Source organism: Pan troglodytes, chromosome 15, assembly GCF_028858775.2.
Source record: "Pan troglodytes isolate AG18354 chromosome 15, NHGRI_mPanTro3-v2.0_pri, whole genome shotgun sequence".
NCBI lineage: Eukaryota > Metazoa > Chordata > Mammalia > Primates > Hominidae > Pan > Pan troglodytes.
Window position 1 is genome coordinate 75,653,563 of NC_072413.2, and position 23,924 is coordinate 75,677,486.

At 42.2% G+C, this 23,924-nt stretch overlaps 3 protein-coding genes across 4 annotated transcripts in view; 1 reads left to right on the plus strand and 2 right to left on the minus strand.

Annotated features, from left to right (window-relative positions):
* Positions 1–6,130, minus strand: part of ALKBH1 (alkB homolog 1, histone H2A dioxygenase) — a 34,882-nt gene extending 28,752 nt beyond the window's left edge. The window contains exons 1-2 of the mRNA XM_510096.8: positions 5,929–6,130; positions 2,509–2,617 (exon numbers count right to left, since the gene is read on the minus strand). Coding sequence (XP_510096.2) covers positions 2,509–2,617; positions 5,929–6,111 — 292 coding nt within the window. The 5' untranslated portion in view covers positions 6,112–6,130. The remainder of the gene's footprint in view (positions 1–2,508; positions 2,618–5,928) is intronic.
* Positions 6,131–6,186: 56 nt separating this feature from the next.
* On the plus strand, positions 6,187–15,880 carry SLIRP (SRA stem-loop interacting RNA binding protein). The gene is made up of 4 exons (XM_003952546.5): positions 6,187–6,315; positions 8,966–9,024; positions 14,062–14,169; positions 15,778–15,880. The coding sequence occupies exons 1-4, from the start codon at positions 6,219–6,221 to the stop codon at positions 15,841–15,843; spliced, it is 330 nt and encodes a 109-aa protein (XP_003952595.2). The 5' UTR covers positions 6,187–6,218; the 3' UTR covers positions 15,844–15,880.
* The window catches only part of SNW1 (SNW domain containing 1), a 66,592-nt gene continuing 58,548 nt past the window's right edge, over positions 15,881–23,924 (minus strand). For both annotated transcript variants that reach the window (XM_063792692.1, NM_001280438.1), the window contains 4 exon segments: positions 21,482–21,578; positions 19,009–19,126; positions 16,649–16,812; positions 15,881–16,568 (listed from right to left, as the gene is read on the minus strand). In XM_063792692.1, the coding sequence (XP_063648762.1) occupies positions 16,370–16,568; positions 16,649–16,812; positions 19,009–19,126; positions 21,482–21,578 (578 nt within the window). In that variant the 3' untranslated portion in view covers positions 15,881–16,369.

The window sequence follows — 23,924 nt, forward strand, 5'->3', positions numbered from 1 at the left end:
TAAGCAGTAAATCCTAGAAAGCCTCAGAAAGCAAGTACAGCAGTTTAGACAATTTAAAACTCAAGTGGGGTTAAGTTTGTGGCATGAACAATCTGTTAAGGGGAGAAAGCCTAGAGCAACAGAGAATCATGGCCTTAAAAATAGGAACTAGAGGCCGGGCGTGGTGGCTCACGCCTGTAATCCCAGCACTCTGGGAGGTCAAGGCAGGTGGATCACCTGAGGTCAGGAGTTCAAGACCAGCCTGACCAACATGGTGAAACCCCATCTCTACTAAAAACACAAAAAAGTTAGCTGGGCGTGGTGGCGGGTGCCTGTAGTCCCAGCTACTTGGGAGGCTGAGACAGGAGAATTGCTTGAACCTGGGAGGCAGAGGCTGCAGTGAGCCGAGATCACACCACTGCACTCCAGCCTAGGCAACAGAGCAAGACTCTGTCTCAAAATAAATAAATAAATAAATAAAAATAAGTGCTAGAGTTGAAAGGTGAAGAGCGGCCTCCAAGAACAAGACTATTGGTGATGCATGCTCTACATTTACCCAAACTCAAGAGGAGCCAGGCTGTTATATCTTCCCAAGCTATTAACAAGTATTTCGGTGGTCATAACGTATTAAGAGCTGTATCATAGAGTCCTGGCCATTGGCACAATGAAAACTAACATTTCTTTTTAAAGATTTCTCTTACTTTTAACCCATATTTGAAATCACAAGTGCAATGTTAACTTTTACAATGGCCCCAGGAGCCTAGAAAAAAGGTTAATAACATTACCTATTCTTCATTATTTTCTTAATTTCATTCTCTGTAAAACCAGCTACCTAACATTACTAAATTTAAAATTGCAGACGAATCTATTCTGCAAAATGAGATGGGTCTCATTTTGTCACCCAGGCTGGAGTGCAGTGGCACGATCTCGGCTCATTGCACCCCAAGCAATCCTCCTACCTCAGTCTCCTGAGTAGCTGAGACTACAGAGGCATGCCACCACACTTGGCTAATTAAAAACATTTTTTTTGGCCGGGTGAGGTGTCTCACGCCTGTAATCCTAGCACTCTGGGAGACCGAGGCGGGTGGATCACTTGATGTCAGGAGTTCGAAACCAGCTTGGCCAACATGAAACCCTGTCTCTACTAAAAACACAAAAATTAGCTGGGCGTGGTGGCATATACCTGTAGTCTCAGCTACTCGGGAGGCAGAAGAATCACTTGAACCTGGCAGGCGGAGGTTGCAGTGAGCTGAGATTGTGCCACTGTACTCCAGCCTGGGCGACAGAGTGAGACTGTCTGGGAAAAAAAAATTTTGTTTTGTAGAGACAGGGTCTTACTATGTTACCCGGGCTGGTCGCAAATTCCTGGGCTCAAATGATCCTCCCACCTTGGCCTTCTAAAGTGTTGGGATTATAGGTGTGAGACACCTCGCCTGGTCCCTATTAGGACTTTCTTTATTTTTTTTTTTTTGAGACGGAGTCTTGCTCTATTGCCCAGGCTGGAGTGCAGTGGCACAAACTCGGCTCAACAAGCTCTGCCTCCCGGGATCATGCCATTCTCCCACCTCAGCCTGCCGAGTAGCTGGGACTACAGGGTCCTGCCACCATGCCCGGCTAATTTTGTTTTTGTATTTTCAGTAGAGATGGGGTTTCACCTTGTTAGCCAGGATGGTCTCAATCTCCTGACCTTGTGATCCGCCCGCCTCGGCCTCCCAAAGTGTTGGGATTACAGGCGTGAGCTACTGCGTCCAGCTTTTTTTTTTTTTTTTTTTTGAGACAGAGTTTCCCCCTTATTGCCTAGGCTGGAGTGCAATGGCGCGATCTTGGCTCACTGAAACCTCCACCTGCTGGGTTCAAGCGATTCTCCTGTCTCAGCCTCCCAAGTAGCTGGGATTACAGGCACGCACCACCGTGCCCAGCTAATTTTTGTATTTTTAGTAGAGACGGGATTTCACCATGTTGGCCAGGCTCGTCTTGACCTCCTGACCTCAGGTGATCCACCCACCTTGGCATCTCAAAGTTCTGGGATTACAGGCATGAGCCACCACGCCTGGCGAGGACTTTTGATGTCATTAATTGTAATTCTTAATTAAATATGTTCAGCCTTGATAGCAACAAGTTTTAAGTTGTTATGCCATTTGAGAATGTGACTAGAGGGACAATTATGAATTATTCATAACTATTATATGACATTTATTACAATGATAACGATAAATTATTCTTCACAGCACTTCTGCCAAATCAGATGTTCAGAGTTGTGGCAGGGAGCCCAGAGGCAATGTCCTTATTTTTTCAATGGTCATGCCACTTTCAGCCACATTTGCAGGCACTGCTGACTCCTGTTCTATCCTTTCAAAACGGATGTCTTAGACAAGGTACAGTCTAGAATGGGTTTGGAAATGAAACATTTATCTGTTTATTGTGTGTATCCTTTGTCTATTTACTTGCTCACACACAGTACCTTCTTTGAAGACATGAAGACATAAATGATTGAGTGATATTGCCTTCTCTGAGGTCAGTTACACTCACCAGGATAGCCTTTGAGTCCATAGGCTTGCCACTTGCTGACGGGCTGAAGACCTGCTCTATATGCATTCTGCTCACTGACAGAAGACACATTTAGCTGAGATTTGATCACCTGGCAGGAAGGAAACAGAAGTTAAAGGACTAAATCTATTTTGCAGGTCAACCCTGGGAACCTCAAACCTCCAAAGACATTTCTTGTATGAGGCAAAGCTAGGATTCTTGTTTAAGATACAGAACCTTGCTCTATTGCTCAGGCGAGTGCAGAGGCATGATCATAGTTCACTGCAGCCTCAAGCTCCTGAACTCAAGTGATCCTCCTGTGTTGGCCTCCCAAAGCAATGGGATTAGAGGTATATGCCACTGTGCCTGGCCAAAGCAAGGAGTATTAAGTCTGGGGTTAATCTTAGCTGTACTGCTTACTTGATCTGGGCATTTTAGATGAGTCATTTAATGTCTTAGGGCCTCAGTTTCTCATCTATATAGTAACAGTAGAGTCACCCAAAATTAAGGCAAAATGGTAATAAGAAAACTTAAGCAGACTAATTTTGGCTTTCAAAACTACTTTTTCCTATGACATCATACCTTTCCAACTTCTTATGGGGTTGAATCATGAAAGGTGCTTGGTGTACTGAAATATCTTGAGTCACAAAGCTATTTACTTCAGTTAGGGCTAACAGTAATGCTTTTGAGACACTTGTATAGAGTTGGTATTTAAACAGAGCTATAAGGAACACCAAGCTGGACAGGGTGAGAAAATGAAAAGACAAGGCCGGTCGCAGTGGCTCACGCCTGTAATCCCAGCACTTTGGGAGGCTGAGGCAGGCGGATCACGAGGTCAGGAGTCCGAGACCAACCTGGTGAAACCCCGTCTCTACTAAAAATACAAAAATTAGTTGGGTGTAGTGGCGGGCGCCTGAAATCCCAGCTACGAGAGGCTGGGGCACCAGAATTGCTTCAACCTGGGAGGTGGAAGTTGCAGTGAGCTGAGATTGTGCCACTGTACTCCAGCCTAGGAACAGAGCAAGACTCTGTCTGAGGGAAAAAAAAAAAAAAAAAGAGAATGAAAAGAGAGTGCTGTAAACAGACAGAAAAAATGTTTCAGTGAGACACTGGGAATCCTGTTTGCTAAAAGTAAAAGCTAAAAAATCCTGTTTGCCCTCTTCTAGATGAAATGTCCAACTGACGCTACAACTTCTGCTTCTGTTAATTACTTAGAAATGAATTTAGTATTTCAGGGGCTGAAGTTTTCTTTGTATGTGAGTATCTAATGGATGGCTCATTACATTGGTTAAGAGACCCACTATGCAGTCATTGAAGTCAAAACATTAAAGGAAAAAACCTTTATTCTTCCCTGAATAGTAAACCTAGGGTCTGCCTTGCCTTAAAATATATGAAACAGGCCGAGCGGTGGCTCACACCTGTAATTCCAACACTTTGGGAAGCCTGAGGTCAGGAGTTTGGGTCCAGACTGGCCAACATGGCGAAACCCCGTCTCTACTAAAAATACAAAAATTAGCCAGGCATGGTGGCGCGTGCCTGTAGTCCCAGCTACTTGGGAGGCTGAAGCAGAAGAATCATTTGAACCTAGGAGACGGAGGTTGCAGTGAGCCAAGATCACGCCACTGCACTTCAGCCTGGGTGACACAGTGAGACGCTGTCTCAGTAAAAAAAAAAGTATATATATTATATATACACACACATATATACACACATATATATACACATATGAAACATTCTCTTTGAAAGAGAATGATCTTTTACCTTATCAACTTCTCCAAGTGTGGAGATTCCTGGACAAAATACCAAAAGTTTGCTGATGTATAACCAGTCTCTATAATAAAAGGGCTATCTGAAACCCTCTGACAGTACTATCAGCTGAGTTTTCCAGGTACCTAGGCACTGGTAAAACACTTTTAAGCATTTTGTCATGATTTCTTTAATAGGCCATACTTAATACTGCACTATAATTCAACACACTCTCGGAGGTGATGTTAGTGGACCTATTCTATCATATGCTAAACTGAACGACACCACTGAGCTTTTATAAAAGGTTTTCTCTTTCCTCCCTTGCCAGACTGTTAACCACCACTTTCCCCACCAGTCTCATCAGCTGGCTTGTAATAGTAACTTCTCTTAATTACTACTTTAATCTGCTTTGAGCTGAGGAACTAAACACCCAAGTTTTCATGTACTCAACACATACTGTACTTAGTACTGTTTTAGGTCCTGTACTAGACACATAATGGCTCATTCCCTGATGGCTGACATTCTAAAAAGCATGTACATATTATGGTAAAATGTAGGTAAAAGGAGCTGAATGAGAGTCTGAAGCGCTCTGGAGAGAAAAAGTATATTATTATTGGGGTGTGGACTTTCTGTATTTTGACAACTCTAAGACCACTTTTTTTCCCTAACAAATGAAGGTGCTGAAAAGCTGAGCTCAAGTATGCAATCATTAACACTTAATACTGTAGCATCCCAATTTTATCAGAGCTGTTAGGAAGCTTGGAAAGAATGCCTCATCTAGACATCTGTGGACAACACCAAGAGCAAATTAAGGCACTGCATATCCTCAACGTTAAAGTGGATTGTAAAGAAAGAAAATATAAATTGGACTACGGTTTTGGTTCCCCGTTTTCCCTCTTGCCTGTTATGTTCCCTTAAAAAATAATTTTTAAAAAATCTATTTACTTGAGAACAGGTTATGAGACTGGCTAATTTTTTGTATTTTTGGCGGAAACGGGGGTCTTGCCATGCCCCAGGCTGGTCTCGAACCCCTGGGTTCAAGCGATCCACCCGCCTCGGCCTCCGAAGTGCGGGATTACAGGCTTGAGCCACTGCTCCCGGACTGTGTTCCCCTTCTTAATCTCCATGGGGAAAAGTTGAGAGAACGGTGCCTGTATTCCATATATACTTGTTTGCCATTTATTTTCAACACGGAGGGATTCTCAGAATCCTTCAATGACCTCCTTCTAAAAGGGCCAGAGGAGAAGACAGGGACTAGTTTTACGCACAGCGGCTTAACAAACAGCGCCGCATCCCTGTCAGTTCTGGGATTCCTCGGGAGTGGTTTTTTTTTAAGCTGCAGAAGTCTACCCTACCGTCTACAAAGACGTTCTATGGGGTTTTACAAAAACCCAAACAGAAATGTGAGGAGACGGTTACAGTAAGAAATAAACACGGATTCCCAGGCTCTTTTGACTGAGCGCCCCCGCCAGGAATGGCCGCCTAAAGAAACAGGCATCTCAACGCTTTATTGCTAGTGTGACGGTTAGTGGGGAGTTCGACTCTGCAGCCAAAGGAGGGCAGGAATCGTTCAATAACAATCGGTCTGGAGATGAAAAGAGGCGAAGAAGACACGTAAGTCCCTCCAAGACGCGGGGCAAAGCGATGGAGAGACGCGCGCCACTCCTCTCTCTGTACCTTTTGGGCACCAGGACCCTTGCCACGGGCTGCGTGGGCCGCCGAGAAGTCGATGACCCCTTCCAGGTCTGCGGTCCCGGGCCGGCTCTGACGGTAGAAGCGGAAAAGTTTCCGAAAGGCGTCCTCCCCGGGCTCAGTCGCCAGAGTCGCCACAGAGCCCACGGCCGCTGCCATCTTCCCCATCTCGCGGCCTATACCCTCTGATCCGGAAGCAGATTCTCTCGTGTTCCGGATCCGGAAATTTTTTCCGGGGCCGCGACCTCGGCTCGAGAAGGTGCTTTAGTCTGAAGATGGCGGCCTCAGCAGCGCGAGGTGCTGCGGCGCTGCGTAGAAGTATCAATCAGCCGGTTGCTTTTGTGAGAAGAATTCCTTGGACTGCGGCGTCGAGTGAGTGATGGAGATGTGGGAGTAGTGGAATTTTTAGGTCCAAGTGATCCTCAAAGCTTCTGCTTTTTGCAGGGTACTTAAGTCAGCGTGGTGGCTGAATTAGGAGACTGCTCCTGAGCATGCAAGTGAGCAGAAAGAAATTTTGTTTGCAGTTAACCGTTTAGGGATGTCCCTTGAGCTTTTGGGGTCACGAATGCACCGGCTCTTGCATTTAGGAGTGATTTGGTGTAAAGATTTATTACTTGGTAACCAAGATTTACAATTTAGAAGGGATAATTTTGACTGTAGTGTGGAGGATGGATTCAAGGTGGCAAGATTGTAGGCGTGCAGAGGAGCTAAAAGGCAATTTCATTAATTTACTTAAAACGTGAGGACCTGAATTAGGGCGATGGTAGAAGGATGGTGGTCAGATGCATTAATGTTTTAAAAGCAAATTAGATACCGTTTCGTGATGGCTTAAGTGGGAGAAGTGTACGGAATAAAGGAAAGGGAGGAATGATTTCTGGGTTTTTAGCATTGGTGAATTGTTTGTTTAGAAGTTAGGAGCAGGCCAAGAGAAGATGAGTAAAGTTTGAATGTGTTAACTTTGAGAAACTTGTGAGGTTTCCGTCAGGCAATTGGACAAAGGTTGTATATCATTGTGGCAGAGAAGTGGACTCCGAAGCTAGACCCTTGCGGTTAGAATTCCAACTTGGCCATTTAATCGTTGTATCACTTGAATAACTGAAGTTAGTATGGGAAAAGGGCTCACAACTGGGCCTCAGTTTACTCATCGATAAAATGGAGTCAATAATACCCAACTCATAGGATTGTTGAGAGGATTGAGTTTATATGCAAACTTCTTAGACTTGTGTTAGATACAGTGTAAGTACTCAGCAAATGATAGTTATTTTCACGGTAACTAAAATTGAAACTTACGGGAGAGGCCTAGTCTACAGATAAAGGTTGGAATAATTAGTTCTGAAATCTTTCACCACCTTCAATTTTTGTCAGCTGCAGTTTTGAGATGAGGTTTTTATATTTGCTTACCAACATGTAAACATTCGTGGTCACTCTTTTTGTAGATATTCATGTTTCAGGTCAACCCCTGGAAACAAAATGGAGCAAGATTTAGTTTCTTCTAAGTTTTTTGTGGCTCAGATGTGAGTAGTAGAATGGGAAATAGGTTGGTTTGTGCCCCATCTTTTAAACATGTGGTTGGTGAAGACCAAGCCCAGTAAAGTCTCCCGTAGTCCCTGTGAAACTTTATGGAAAGGCGGAGGAGTTTCATTAGCATCTTGCGGATGCAAGTTTCCAGACAATAAAGGGCTAGTTTAAAACCCTTAAAAAGAGTCAGCATTATGTACAGCTTTGAAACAGTTTCTCTTTGTTGTTCCATTGATTCAGCAAATATTTATTTGAGTATCTATTCTGTGGTAGGCATTGTTCTTGGTGCTTGCAGCTGTTTTTCCTTCACCATTTTAGGCAATTTAGGAAGAGGGTTACCTTCCAGAGCTGGTTTGTTTTGAAATCAGTGTCTTCTAGGACTTTAATTATCTGGTATACAACATATGTTTAACATTATTTTGTTCTCCAGTATCATATTCTGTGAGACGTTGATCTTGCCAGTTGGTTTGACTTAACCATTAGAGCCCTTCAAAATTTAGTCTCTGTGGATTGTTGGAAGGATTAGTGGACTTTTACTTATTCATTTAGCCAATATTGAGGCCCTGCTGTTTATTGGTCACTGTAAACATAGTGGTTTATATGCTGAGGGAGCTTACAATTAGTGGTGGGGATGAAGAGACTTAGAACAAATATAGGCAATTGTTGAACCAGTGAGGTTTTGGTGAACTAGGAGAACTAAATAGATATTATAAAAAGTAAATCAGTGAAGTACAAGCACTGTAGTTCAGAAGAGAAACAGATCGTGTAGTTTTTAGTCTTTAAGATTATATACTCTAAATCTTTGAAGTCTCACAGAGCTGGTACATTGTCTTGTACTGTGATAGGAGCCCAATAAAGTAATACTCAGTGGATGTACTTGGTTTGGGTCTTGAAGGATAGTTATAGTTACAAGTTAGCCAGGGGGAGATAGGATTACCAACATATGGAGGGGAGAGAACAACATATGAAAAGAGGGTAACCCGCAGGACAGATAAAGATAATTCAATTAGTTGTACTAGAGAGTAACTAGGGGCTAGCAGTGGGGAAATAAGGCAGGAAGGATAGGTGAGGGCAACTCAACACATTTTACTAAATTGTGAAAGACCAGTAAGTTGGGATTTTATTTGGAAATCTTCAGTATACTGGGAAACACACTGGATTGTAATTTGTCTTTTTCTTCATTGTGATCTGCTCACAGGGATCATAGTCCACATAGCACAGTAACTGGTATGAAAGCACTCGATATTTGCTGAGGATGGAGACTGCAGCCAACTCAACTACCTCTCTGTCCATCTCACCTTCTCACCACCAAGTCTGGTACATTATGGCTTTATAGTCAGTACCATAGCTGCTTCCTAAATCTTAAGCCTTTAAGGAAATGCAAAGTAGTTCCTGTCCACAAGAAATCTGGTGACCCTGGGACCACTTTTAGTTTCTTTCTACAGTCTAAGATAGAGAATCCAAAATATAGTAACTACTTTTAATGTTTTCTTCTGCCACACAGGTCAGCTGAAAGAACACTTTGCACAGTTCGGCCATGTCAGAAGGTGCATTTTACCTTTTGTAAGTATTAAGGAAAAGTAGGTGGGAGGTGGGGATGGCTAATGGGTACAAAAAAAATAGAATGAATAAGACCTATTTGATAGTACAACAGGGTGACTATGGTCAATAATGTACATTTTAAAATAACTCAGAGTGTAATTGGATTATTTGTAACTCAAAGGATAAATGCCTGAGGGGATGGATACCCCATAAGTCAAAGGATAAATGCTTGAGGGGATAGATACCCCATGCTCCATGATGTGCTTAATTTACATTGCATGCCTATATCAAAACATCTCATGTACTCCATAATAAATATATATATTTATATATATAAATGTATAAATATATACACCTAATAATATATAAATATATATAAATATATACCCAAATAAATATATACACTTACTATACACTCACAGAAATTGTTGAAAAAAAAGCATAAAGTGTTTTAAAAAATTCTTATCTTGCAACAGGGTCTCGCTCTGTCCCCCTGCAGGGGTGCAGTGGCCTGATCTCACTGCAGCCTCTGCCTCCCAGGCTTAAGTGATCTTCCTGCCTTGGCCTCCTGAGTAGCTGGGACTATAGACATGTGCCACCATGCCCAGCTAACTTTTTTGGTATTTTTTAGTGGAGACAGGGATACTGCCCAGACTAGAAAATTTTTTTAATTTTCATTTTCTTTAAGAGACAGGGTCTTGTTCTGTCACCCCAGGTGGAGTGCAGTGATGCAGTCATGGCTCACTGCAACCTCTGCCTCCCAGGCTTAGGTGATCCTCCCACCTCAGTCTCCTGAGTAGCTGGGACTACAGGCATGCACCACCACACCTGGGTAATTTTTGTATTTTTTGTAGAGTTGGGGTTTCGCCATGTTGCTTATGCTGGTCTCGTCGAACTCCTGGGCTCAAGCTATCCGCACACCTCGGCCTCCCAAAATGTTGAGATTACAGGTGTGAGCCACTGTGCTGGCTTATTTTTGTGGAGATGGGGGTCTTGCCATGTTGCCCAGGCTGACCTTGAACTCCTGGCTTCAAGCAGTCCTCCTGCATTGGCCTCCCAAAGTGCTGGGATTACAGGCATGAGCCACTGTGCCCGGCCTACAGTCTTTATTGATTACATTTTGAGTGATACTTGATTAAAAAGTGAAAAAGCTTTATCATAGGTATTTGTGTTAGTTTTTTTATTGTTGTATAACAAAATACCACAAGCATAATGGCTCAAAAACAACACATCTCTCACAGCTGAGCACAGTTTAGCTGGGTCCTCTCCTTAGGATCTCACATAGCTATATATTCCAGGTGTCAGTTGGGGCTGTGGTGTGTCTCATCAAAGGGTCAACTGGGGAAAAAGACTTGACTTGCAAGCTCCCTCATGTGGTTGGCAAAACTCCTTTTTTTTTTTTTGAGATGGAGTCTTTCTCCCTTGCCTAAGCTGGAGTGCAGTGGTGCAGTCTCAGCTTACTGCAACCTCTGCCTCCTGGATTCAAGCTATTCTCCTGCCTCAGCCTCCTGAGTAGCTGGGACTACAGGCATGCACCACCACGACCGGCTAATTTTTTTTTTTTTTTTTTTTTTTTTGAGACGGAGTCTCACTCTGTGGCCCAGGCTGGAGTGCAGTGGCACGATCTCGGCTCACCACAAGCTCTGCCTCCTGGGTTCACGCCATTCTCCTGCCTCAGCCTCCTGAGTAGCTGGGACTACAGGCGCCCGCCACTACGCCCGGCTAATTTTTTGTATTTTTAGTATAGATGGAGTTTCGCTATGTTGGCCAGGCTGGTCTCGAACTCCTGACCTCAAGTGACCTGCCCGCCTGGGCTTCCCAAAATGCTGGGATTACAGGTGTGAGCCTTCATGCCCGGCCATAATTCATCTTTAACCGTAGGACTGAGGTCTGTTTTCTTGTTGACCTTTGGCTCTGAGTTGGGAGCTGCTCTCACCTAGGAACTCCCTGCAGTTCCTTGTTACCTAGTTTATCTGTAGGCTGTCTTACAATATGGCAGCTTGCTTCTTTAAAGCCAGCAAGGGCTTCTCCAGTCTGCTTAAGATGGCATCTTATATAGAACATAATCACAGGAGTGACATCCCATTACTTTCGCTGTATTCTTTTTGAACTCCCTGCAGTTCCTTGTTACCTAGTTTATCTGTAGGCTGTCTTACAATATGGCAGCTTGCTTCTTTAAAGCCAGCAAGGGCTTCTCCAGTTTGCTTAAGATGGCATCTTATATAGAACATAATCACAGGAGTGACATCCCATTACTTTCGCTGTATTCTTTTGGTTAGAAGCAAGTCAGGTTTCTCCTACACCCAAGGAGGGAGGAGATTATATAGGGTGTAACATGGGGAATGCATGGAGATCATGGGGCCCATCTTAGAATTCTGCCTACTATAGTATTCTAATAAGGACTTGAGATTTCTAATAATTGGCAGAGGATATTTTGTTTTATCTTCATTGAGTACCATTTTCTTTTTTAGATTTATAACTAATAAAACTATTTTTATTTTAATTACATTTCCTTTGCTTTCTTGTGAGGGTTTAGAAATCAGCCTATAAATTTATCCTGGGCTGTATTTTTCTGTGGGCTTTTTTAGGGTGTGATGTGAGTACATAGAGTTTACACACACTTCACTGAAACCCTTTTTTCCTTGCAGTACTGTAAGGGCTGTGGTAAAATTACAACATAAAGGAACTTAAATTCTTAATTCTTGGTTTAATGTTACTTGACTCCCAAAGACTAACAGATTAGTTATATATAGTGCCGGTGAAGGTGTAGGGAATCTGGCACTCAAGTTGTTGAGAAGTTCAACTGGTACCTTCAGTTCTGTTGTGTAGTTGGCAAAATACCAAAGTTAAGAATTTATATTTGCTTTGATCTAGTGGTTACTTTTCTAAGAATTTATCCTACAGAAATGTGTGGTCAAGAATATTCCAAAGCAGCATTATTTAATGTCAATCAAGTAAGAAGAAGAAACCTAAATGTTCATTCCTGGGATTGATTAGATATTAAGTCACTGATGCAATGGAATTTTATATAGTTGAATAGAAAAGTTGGGCACATGTATTATGGACATGAAATATTTTCTGTAAGTTTGAAAACTTCAGTTTTTTCAAGAGCATTTAAATAAAAAGTTCCTTGCAAAAAAAAGAATAGATTTTTATTGGTCCATAAATAAAATAGGACCTGCAAAGAATAGATCTTAGATTTAAATAAAAGGCGGCTTTGATGTTGGTAAAACAAAATAAAATATGACCAAAAAAATATTTTTTTGTTCCATTCATTGTACTCTAGTTGGAAATCCTGGTTCCTTTTTTGAGACAGGTTCTCTCTCTCACTCAGGCTGGAGTGCAGTGGCACAATCACGTTCACTGCAGGCTTGAACTCCTGGGTTCAAGGGATCCTTCTGCCTCTGCCTCCTGAGTAGCTGGGATTAGTCGTGTGCCACCACACCTGACTAATTTTTTGTACTCTTTGTAGAAATGGGGCTTCACCATATTGCCCAGGCTGGTCTCGAGCTCCCGGACTCAAGCAGTCTACTCACCTCAGCTCCCAAAGTGCTGTGATTACAGGCATGAGCCACCACACCTGGACTGAGTTATTTTTTTTGAGACAGCCTTGCTCTGTCGCCCAGGCTGGAGTGCAGAGGCGCGATCTCAGCTCACTGCAATCGCTGCCTCCCAGGTTCAAGTGATCCCCCTTCCTCAGTCACCCAGATAGCTGGGACTACAGGCATGGGCCACCACACCCAGCTAATTTTTGTATTTTTAGTAGAGATGGAGTTTCACCATGTTGGCCAGGCTGGTCCCGAACTCCTGACCTCAAGCCATCATCCATCCACCTCAGCCTCCCAAAGTGCTGGGATTGAGCCACTGCACCTGGCCTATGTTTTAATATAAACAAATTTCTTAATGCCTTTGACTGTGGAAGTGGTCACATGACAATAAAGGAATGCTTTAGAAATTGTTGTATCTACAATGAATGGATCATTGGGACATCACCAGAAACTTTCCCTGTCTTCTAGGTTAATCCTTATAAAGTTATCCTTGAAGTAGAGGAGCAATTGTAAGATTTTGTTTTTTTTTGGCAAAGCACAGCATAACTTGAATGAGACTAATGAGGACCAGTTTGTCATCTACAGGGACTAGACATCTTAATATCTGTTTTCTGTTGAAGGGCTGGAGGGGCAGGGTACATCCAAGCACTCTAGAATCTGTTTTCCGTATGCGATGTATAGGTTGAAACTTTTGCACAAGGGAAAATAGCAAAATTGTTTAAATTAACCAGAAGTCTGTAACTAGGTTGAGTAAGGGCTAAATATTATCTTTTCTTGTTTTTCATTAGGAACACGTGATAGTCGTCGTGGTGGTGGTGAGGGTGACTGGATTCAGAAATGAGTGCAACAAGGCTTTGAGGCTTAATTTTCTAGTTTCTAGAAACGAAGCTTAGAACAAGAGTACTGATCAAAATTTCCCTTAGCTATTACTGTTAGTATGGTTTGCATCTAGAATGACACAGAAAGCTCATGACCCGTATCTTCTCTAATGGCAGCAAGGAAAACAGGAAGTTTAATAACACAGGGATTTAGCTTTGGGTAATCAGGAAGGGTGTAAAGCAAGGTTACTGACACTTATAAATGTCTGTGATCCGATTTTTGGCTGGGCATGGTGGCTTATGCCTGTAATTTCAGCACTTTGGGAGGCCCAGATGGGAAGATTGCTTGAGCCCAGGAGTTTGAGACCGGCCTGGGTAAGATGGGAAGACCCCATCTCTGCAAAAAATATAAAAAATGAGGCAGACATGGTGGTATGTACCTGTGATCCCAGCTACTGAAGAGGCTGAGGTGGGAGGATTGCTTGAACCCAGGAAGTTGAGGCTGCAGTGAGTTGCATTCATACCACTGCACCCCAGCCTGGGTGACAGAGCAAGACCCTGCCTAAAAATAAAATAAAATAAAATTAAAAAGTCCGATTTTTGGCAGGTGAAAAAGTTGGTAGTTTGATTTGGAACTCATGGAAACTTTCTGAAGTTCATGATTAATCTTTTCCTATATTTTGAATTTTTAGGACAAGGAGACTGGCTTTCACAGAGGTTTGGGTTGGGTTCAGTTTTCTTCAGAAGAAGGACTTCGGAATGCACTACAACAGGAAAATCATATTATAGATGGAGTAAAGGTAAATTTATTTCTATGCCAGATACATAAATGATATACATGTAGGTACTATTTAATTATGTATCAATTAAATAGATCATAAATGTGGAATGATGGGGACTTGGAGAGATTTGTAACTGAAGCTGCCTTAATGCTTGTTAAGAATGGTGGGGTGGAGGCTGGGCGCGGTGGCTCACGCCTGTAATCCCAGCACTTTGGGAGGCCGAGGCGGGCAGATCACGAGGTCAGGAGATTGAGACCATCCTGGCTAACATGGTGAAACCCCGTCTCTACTAAAAATACAAAAAATTAGCCTGGCAAGGTGGCGGGTGCCTGTAGTCCCAGCTACTCGGGAGGCTGAGGCAGGAGAATGGCGTGAATGCCAGGGGGTGGAGCCTGCAGTGAGCCGAGATTGCGCCACTGCAGCCTGGGCGATAGCGAGACTCCGTCTCAAACAAACAAACAAAACAACAACAAAAAAAGAATGGTGCGGTAGTAGGCCAGGTGCAGTAGTTCATGCCTATAATCCCAGCACTTTGGGAGGCCGAAGCGGGGGGGATCACCAGAGGTCAGGAGTTTGAGACCAGCCTGACCAACACGGAGAAACCCCGTCTCTACTAAAAATACAAAAAAAATTAGATGGGCGTGGTGGCACATGCCTGTAGTCCCAGCTACTCAGGAGACTGAGGCAGGAGAACCCAAGAGACAGAGGTTGCAGTGAACTAAAATCGCGCCATTGCACTCCAGCCTGGGCAACAAGAGCGAAACTCCATCTCAAAAAAAAAAACAAAAAACAAAAAAAATGGGGGGGTGGTAGAGTGCCCAGTTTTAAAAGGTCCAGAAAAGTACAAGATGACCCTTTAATGGGTAGCAAGATATGTAACACAGTGGACATAACAGTCTACTCTTCTTTTTTCTTTTTGAGACAGTCTCGCTCTTGTTGCCCAGGCTAGAGTGCAATGGTGCGATCTTGGATCACTGCAACCTCCGCCTCCTGGGTTCAAGCGATTCTCCTGCCTCAACCTCCCGAGTAGCTGGGATTACAGGCATGCGCCACCACGCACTGCTAATTTTGTTTTGTATTTTTAGTAGAGATTGGGTTTCATCATGTTGGTCAGGCTGGTCTCGAACTCCTGACCTCAGGCAATCCGCCCACCTCGGCCTCCCAAAGTGCTGGGATTACAGGCGTGAGCCACAGCGCCTGGCCAGCAGTCTGCTTTTCAGGTCAGGCAAGCTGGGGCTGAAATCTTGGCTTACCCACCATGTGATCCTGGGCCAAACTGATTTACTATTTTATTTTAAATTTTATTTTTAATGAGACAGGGCCTTGCTATGTTGCAGGGTGGTGTTGAACTCCTGGCCTCAAGCAGTCCTCTTGCCTCAGCTTGCCAAAATGCTGGGATTACAGGCCTGAGCCACTGCCCCGGTCTGATTTACAATTTTTAATTGAGGGTTAGGGAGTCATAATATCAACAAAGATGGTAAAAGGAATTTGAGGAGAAAACGAAAGAACAAGGGACAAATAAAAACTGCCTGGGTTATTCATACTGACTCCCTAATAAAGTGATTTTCAGTTTGAATGTTTTTGCAGACATTGCCTTTCCTCCCTTACAGTGCTTATTTTTTTCAGGTCCAGGTTCACACTAGAAGGCCAAAACTTCCGCAAACATCTGATGATGAAAAGAAAGATTTTTGAGACTGCAGCCTATTAATAAAGTTAACATAACTGAGAATTTTGTCTAAATGTTTTTATTTGAAACAAATAGTTGCACCAAGCAAGAGGTTACTTTGCCCACTCCAAATTAAAACAGAGCACAATAGGGGCAAAATGTATTTGGCAGGACAGTTCCAGTATGTGAACATCCTCCTCCTCACTGTGGTTGGGGTAACTTTACTCATATGCAGCTGTTCTTACACAAAACATTAACCCCAAACTACTAGTGTCACACAAAAGGAAGTGGTCTTGACTTTGTATGTGGGGCAGCATGTTCTATAAATGCTGAAAGGTGGGAGAAGCACAAACACAACCCACTCTTTAAAAAAAACTAAATAATTCAAAGTAGAATTTTCTATCCCCCCCATTTCTCCAGTAATAAAAAGTAGTGCTGGGATGTGGCACCCAGATTTGGTTTTTATCCTGACCATTTACAAAGTGTTCCCCCATATGACTTGCATCATTAGGGTTATGGGTAAGAGTTCATTCACTTTGAAGAGACCTGTGCCTATTCCTTCCTCCTCTTCTTGCCTTCATGCTCATGTTCCTTGGGGCGGCTGCTATCTGAGGGTCTTTTAGAGCCACCATGCTGTTTGGCTTCTTCCAAAAACTTGTCCAAACCAAAAGGATCTTCCTCAAACTGAACTGGTCCTTCTCGGCCTCTCTGTCTACGGTCTGAACCAGAAAACTCCTTGTCGGGAACAAATCTAAGGAAAAGGAGAAAAAACTATGAACTACTTTGCTTTCACCAGTGTAAACACTGAAATTGAGTTGTATGGCTTGGCACCTGTTGGTCTTTATTCTGGCTTCTAGGTCATCACCATACATGTCCTTGTCCAGATTTTTACTGGGCCTATAAATACTCTGGGCCATATCTTTACCACCTCTCCAGGCTTGATCATAAACATTATAAATTTCATCTTCTCCACCTGCAAATCCACTGTCCATACCCTGTGGAAAAATGGATGACATTAAATAAAAGTGTAAACATTGTTTATCAAAAGCTGAATCATAACATGTTTACAGTAAACCCTTGCTAATGTACAGCTCACATTTTCAACAATCTGAACTGCAAATTAAAAAGTCTTCATTAAAAAACTGGTAGCACATAAACTTCGTAACAACTTTGGATTCTTTTTTTTTTTTTTTTTTTCAGACAGAGTCTCGCTCTGTCACCCAGGCTGGAGTGCAGTGGTGTGATCTTGGCTCACTGCAGCCACCGCCTCCCAGTTCCAGTGATTCTCCTGCCTCCGCCTCCCAGGTAGCTGGGATTACAGGAATGTGCCACCACACCCAGCTAATTTTTGTATTTTTAGTAGAGACAGAGTTTCACCACGTTGGCCAGGCTGGTCCTGAACCCCTGACCTCAGGTGATCGCCTGCCTTGGTCTCACAAAGTGCTACATAGCTCACTGGAGCTGTGACCTCCCTGTGCTCAGGTGTTCCTCCCACCTCAGCCTCCCAAGTAGCTGGGAGTACAGGTGTGTGCCACCATGTCCAGCTAATTTTTTGTAGACAGGGTTTTGCCATATTGCCCAGGCCGGTCTTAAACTGGGTTCAAGCAATCTGCCTGCCTAGGTCTCACAAAGTGCTAGGATTACAGGCGTGAGCCACAGTGCCCAGCCAGAAATATTTTCATCACAATTTTTAAATGTTTTAAGCTTAAGCTTCTAACAGGTGATTATCTTGAAAATATTTACTTATGTGAAATTTCACCCCTAGATCGCTTTGCTCAGCTGGTAAGTTGCCATTGTATAGTGGTTAAGAAAGCTTTGAAATTGGCTGGGCACAGTGGCTCACGCCTGTAATCCCAGCACTTTGGGAGGCCAAGGCAGGAGGATCACGAGGTCAGGAGTTCAAGACCCGCTTGACCCAACGTGATGAAACCCTGTCTCTACTAAGGATACAAAAATTAGCCTGGCATGGTGGCACATGCCCTGTGATAATCCCAGCTACTCAGGAGGCTGAGGCAGGAGAATCCCTTGAACCTGGGAGGTGGAGGTTGCAGTGAGCCGAGATGGCACCACTGCACTCCAGCCTGGGCGACAGAGTGGGACTCCATATCAAAAAAAAAAAACAAAAAACAACAACAACAAAAAAAAACTTTGAAATCAAGACACCCAGTTTGAATCTTAATTCCATCAGTCACAAGCTAAACCTGTGTTTCAATTTCCTCATCTATAACATAAGAGATAGTATTATTTCATAGGATTTTTGTAAGAATTGAGATAATAAGACTTAGAACAATGCCAAGAATATAAAATGCATCTAATAAATTATCACTTAGAAGAGCTTACTTAAAACCTCCAAGTCATAATTAAGTTTCCCACTCTACTTTCCAGTAGAACTTACACTTCTGTATTCTTGTGTGTGTGCACACGCCTGCGTGTGTTTTCCCAGGCTTAAAGTGTCCTAGTTAGCTAATGGCAATTGGTACTAGAAATCAGATTTCCTCACAGCCAGCCTAGTACTTTAATCCCGTTTTACAGCTTCATTTTTAAAAGAATCCCAAATTGACATATTTCTATAGCATTAAAAAAAAAAATCCAAAAATCAACAACAAAAAAACCCAAGAGGCACTTTTGTAGGACACTGACTCTTATTTTTTTGAGATAGAGTCTCAGTCACCCAGGCTAGAGTGCAGTGGCACAATCTTGGCTCACCATAAGCTGAAGCAATTCTCGTGCCTCAGCCTCCCAAGTAGTGGGGATTACAGGCGTGCACCACCACACCTGGCTAGTTTCGTATTTTTAGTAGAGATGGGGTTTCACCATGTTGGCCAGGCTGGTTGTGAACTCCTGACCTCAGGTGATCTGCCCGCTTTGGCCTCCAAATGTGTTGGGATTACAGGCAAAAGCCACCATGCCTGGCCTCCCTGGTTCTATTTTAGAAACAAAAGGTTGACATACCACAACACCAAGTTTTTAATCACCTAATTTCTTTCTTCTCCTAGTGTCTCAAATCTCAGCCCACTATAGGAAGTTAAAATCAGAACTGTTTCATCTTGTCTCAAGTTTCAACATACAACTTCCAATTTTTTTGTCATCATGCTGGCATTTACATCCAAATGTAAAGTATGTTAATTTTCGTTTCCCTGAGGATAGGTATTCACATCAACACACACAATATGCTGTTCCTAAACTTGTACCTTGGATTGGTTGAAGAGCCTTTGGTCATATTGAACTTCATTGGAAGTCCGAGGATTAGGAACACCGAGAGCAATAACTTCACTGATATCCCGATTTTCATTTCTCTGAAGTTTCGACCTATTTTGAAATACGACATCACTAACTGAAAACTCTTTATAGACAAGCTGAATATGTTCAATAGAAATACAGCCAATCTCAGAAGCAAAGGATGTGAATATGTCACATTCACATCTTGTGAACATATATTCCTTGATGATACATAATCAAGCTGGCAGCCCTTATAAAGCATTTCAGATTAGAGGGAGAGTTTTACAATTAGGACGTCCTGTTAGCTCAAAAGAACATCTAACAGATTCGTTGACATGGAATTCTTTAATATAAGCAATCACCTTACAACCATGCTGAGATATAAAATTGCTATGGTCTATATTTACTATCATTATATGATGGTTTGGGGGTTGGGGAAGTGGATACAATTTAGATATAGCACACGAAACATTTTAAATAAGCTAGGAACAGCTCTTTTATCTAACCACATTTAGTAATTTTATCCCACTAGAATTTTGAGGAAAACATGTCAATGACTGAATTAGTACGCTTTTTGACATTCAGATTAATTTGGTTTCCTGGCTGTTGCATTATATATGCAATCTACATCCCAATGAAACCATGGTAACTGTCATTACTTGTTTTACTAAAAACTCAGGTCACAAAATGATTTCTATAGGCTATTTTATTTTCATCCAGTTACAATTTTACAGCTTTTCTATGTTGTCAATTCTGATAGCCACTTTACTCGTTTTGAGGGCCCAATTTATCCACAGAGCCATTGTAACTTTTACAACTTCGGAATTACTAACCAAGACTGTCATTAATTAAACACTTTGACTCTTTGCTCCTCCTTCTACATGTACTTTACCCTCAACTCTCAAGAGTAAGAGTCTTTGCTTCTCCATGACATCATTTATCCAGGGAGATGAAATATGCCAATTAATACCAGCAGGAATCTTTTTCATGCTTATTTATTTTTATTTTTTTATTTTTTATTTTTTATGAGACGGAGTCTCGCTCTGTTGCCCAGGCTGGAGTGCAGTGGCACGATCTTGGCTCCCTGAAACCTCCGCCTCCAGGGTTCAAGTGATTCTCCCACTTCGGCCTCTCGAGTAGCTGGGACTACCGGCATGTGCCACCACACCCAGCTAATTTTCCTATTTTTAGTAGAGATGGGGGTTTCACCATGTTGGCCAGGCTGGTCTTGAACTCCTGACCTCAAGTGATTCGTGTGCTTTGGCCTGCCAAAGTGCTGGGATTACAGGTGTCAGCCACTGTGCCCGGCCTCTTTTTTGTGTTTAAAATATGACTTGAAAAATGTATTAGGCTCATGGGATGATCAGAGCACAGAAAACTGTTCATTTGGGAAGAAAATATTTTATATTTGCATTTAACCCTCACTCAGAATTCCACCTTAGTACTGCAGCATTTCCTCTACTTTTCAGAACTTTTAGTCCTCAGCCTTTGGTGAGCCATAAACTTCCCCAATTCCTACTTTACTCTATGCCCTCATATATATATTTAGTTTGTTCTATACGTTTATACTTACTAAGAATGCTTTGCAAATTTTCTCAAATTATTTTATGGATAGCTCTGTCTTTCTGAACTGTAAGTTAAACTACTCCTAAAAATGAGCTGATTTTCTACTTCTTTCAAAACTGCTCTTCTCCTCAATTGTACTAGATGCAGTACTATGCATATAAAATGATCTCAATAAACGCATGAAAGCTTATTTCCTGTCTAAAGAGGCACATAATCCATTTATCTCACCATTTGAGGTAGAAAAAGAACGGACTATAACAGTCCAAATTTACTACTACATCCTTTTCAAAAATCTGATCTCGATTCCGTTTTCTATATTCCCATCATTCTCAATTCTGACTTAAGTGATGGAAGAAAAGATTAATTCCAAAGACAGTCAACTAGAGCTAAGACAAAGTAGTTAAGTACAAGAAAATTAAGTGCTAATTTATTAAGTTATCAAACTAAAGAAGAAAGGGAGAGAAGCAAAACTGATCTTAGTGGACTAAAACTCTGCTCTAAAAGGTACAAAAAGGCCACTCTTCATGATTGGTACATATCTTTTTTTTTTTTTTTTTTTGTGAGATGGAGTCTCGCTCGGTCGCCCAGGCTGGAATGCAGTGGCGTGATCTCGGCTCACTGCAAGCTCCGCCTCCCGGGTTCACGCCATTCTCCTGCCTCAGCCTGCCAAGTAGCTGGGACTACAGGCGCCTGCCACGACCATGCCCGGCTAACTTTTTGTACGTTTAGTAGACACAGGGTTTCACCGTGTTAGCCAGGATGGTCTCGATCTCCTGACCTCGTGATCCGCCCGCATTGGCCTCCCAAAGTGCTGGGATTACAGGGGTGAACCACTGCGCCTGGCCACCATGATTGGTACACATCTTAAATAACACCTACCTCTTATCAGGAGCTGCCCTGGAAAGATTCCGGTCATGCTGTCTCTCTTTTCGCCTGTCATGCCGGATTTCATCCCTCTCACGTGCCTCCCCATCCTCTGTGTGAACAGTTGAAAAGTACTTCACTGTAATATGTATTATATGTGTGCATACGTGTACACATGTGTGTATATATATATAATTTTTTAAAAAGAGACAGCGTCTCACTCTGTCACCCAGGCTGGAGTGTAGTAGCATGAACATGGTTCACTGCAGCCACTACCTCCTGGATTCAAGTGATCCTCCTGCCTCATCCTCCCGAGTACCTGGGACCACAGATGTGTGCCACCATGCCTGGCTAATTTTTCAATTTTTTGTAAAGATGGGGTCCCACTTATGTTGTCGAGGATGGTCTCAAACTCCAGGCTCTAGTGATCTTCCCACCTAGGCCTCCCAAAGTGCTGGAGTCACAGGTGTGAGCCACTGCACTCAGCCCCATTAGTATTTTGTTTGTTTTGAGACGGAGTTTCGCTCTTGCTGCCCAGGCTGGAATGCAGTGGCGCGATCTCAGCTCACCGCAACCTCTGCCTCCCGGGTTCAAGCGATTCTCCTGCCTCAGCCTCCCAAGTAGCTGGGATTACAGGTGTGCACCACCATGCCGGGCTAATTTTTTATTTTTAGTAGAGATGGAGTTTCACCAAGCTAGTCTCAAACTCCTGACCTCAAGTGATCTGCCGCACCCAGCCAATATTCTGAACAAGAGAATATTTTTTAACCTTAGAAAATTCCAAACTTCTTTGTAGTCACACTCAGCCTTTTAAACCTTACTTGCAATTAATTTAAGTCTAATAAATGATATTAGTTTAATTTTTGAATGTGAATTCTAGAATCAAGCATGCGGCTAAAATATTTAAGGGTAAAATGTATTGCTGTCTTCAACTTACTTTGAAATGCAATGCAGTAAATCGGACAGACAGATGGACAGAAAGATGGGCAAATATGTGATAAAGCAAATTTATCAATGTTAATTGCTTTTAAAATTTATTTTTGATATATAATCATTATACATATTTATGGGGTATATATATTCGATACATGAACAAAATGTGTAATAATCAAATCAGGGTAATTAGGATATCCATCACCTCAAACATTTGTTTCTTTGTGTTGGGAACATTCTAAATCTTCTAGCTATTTTGCAATATACAATAAATTATCATTAACTATTCTTCTCTTCTAGCTATTTTGCAATATACAATAAATTATCATTAACTATTCACCCCACTGTACTAGGAACATTAGAACTTACTCTTTCTAACTGTATTTCTGTACCATCAACCAATCTCTCTTCATTCCCTGTCCCCAACATCCTTCCCAACCACTGGTAACCACCATTCTACTCTCTGCTTCCTTGAGACCAACTTTTTTAGCTCCCACATACAAGTGGGAAGATTCAGTATTCGTTTTTCTGTGCCGGGCTTATTCACTTAATAACCTTCAGTTCCATCCATATTGTTGCAAATTACATGATTTCATTCTTTTTTATGGCTGAGTAATATCCCATTGTGTATATAGACCACATTTTCTTTATCCATTCACCCACTGGACACAACTTGATTCCGTATCTTGGTAACTGTAAAGAGCACTGCAATAAACATGGAAGTGCAGATATCCCTTTTTGATTTGATATACTGATTTCCTTTTGGATATATACCCAGCAGTGAATTGCTGGATCACGTAGTGGCTCTATTTTCAGTTTTTTGAAGAACTGCCATACTGTTTTCCATAGTGGCTGTACTAATTTACATTCTTACTAAAAATGTACTAGTGTTCCCCCACTTCTGTATCCTCGCCAGCATCTATTATTGCCTTTTTAATGATAGCCATTTTAACTGGAGTGACATAATATCTCACTGTGGTTTTGATTTGAATTTCCCTGATGATTAGTGATGCTGAACATTTTTTCATACACCTGTTGGCCATAAGTATGTCTTCTTTTGAGACTGTCTATTCAGATCATTTGCCCATTTTAAAATCAGATTATCTCGTTTCTTTGCGATTGAGTTCTTGTACATTCTGGTTATTAATTCTTTCTTAAATGGATAGTTTGCAACCATTTTCTTCCATTCTGTAGGTGGCCTCTTCAGTCTGTTGACTGCTGTGCAGAAGCTTTTCAGCTTGACGCAATCCCATTTGTCTATATTTGCTTTTGCTGTCTGTGCTTTTGAGATTTTACCCAAAAAATCTTTGTCCAGACCAATGTCCTGAAGCATGTCCCCAATGTTTTCATCTAGTAGTTTCATAGTTCAGGCCTTACATTTAAGTCTTTAATCCATTTTGATTTGATTCTTGTATGTGATAAGAAATAAGAGGTCTATTTTCATTCTTTTGCATGTGACTATTCGGTTTTCACAGCATTATGTATTGAAGAGACTATCCTTTCCCCAATGTATGCTTTGGGCATC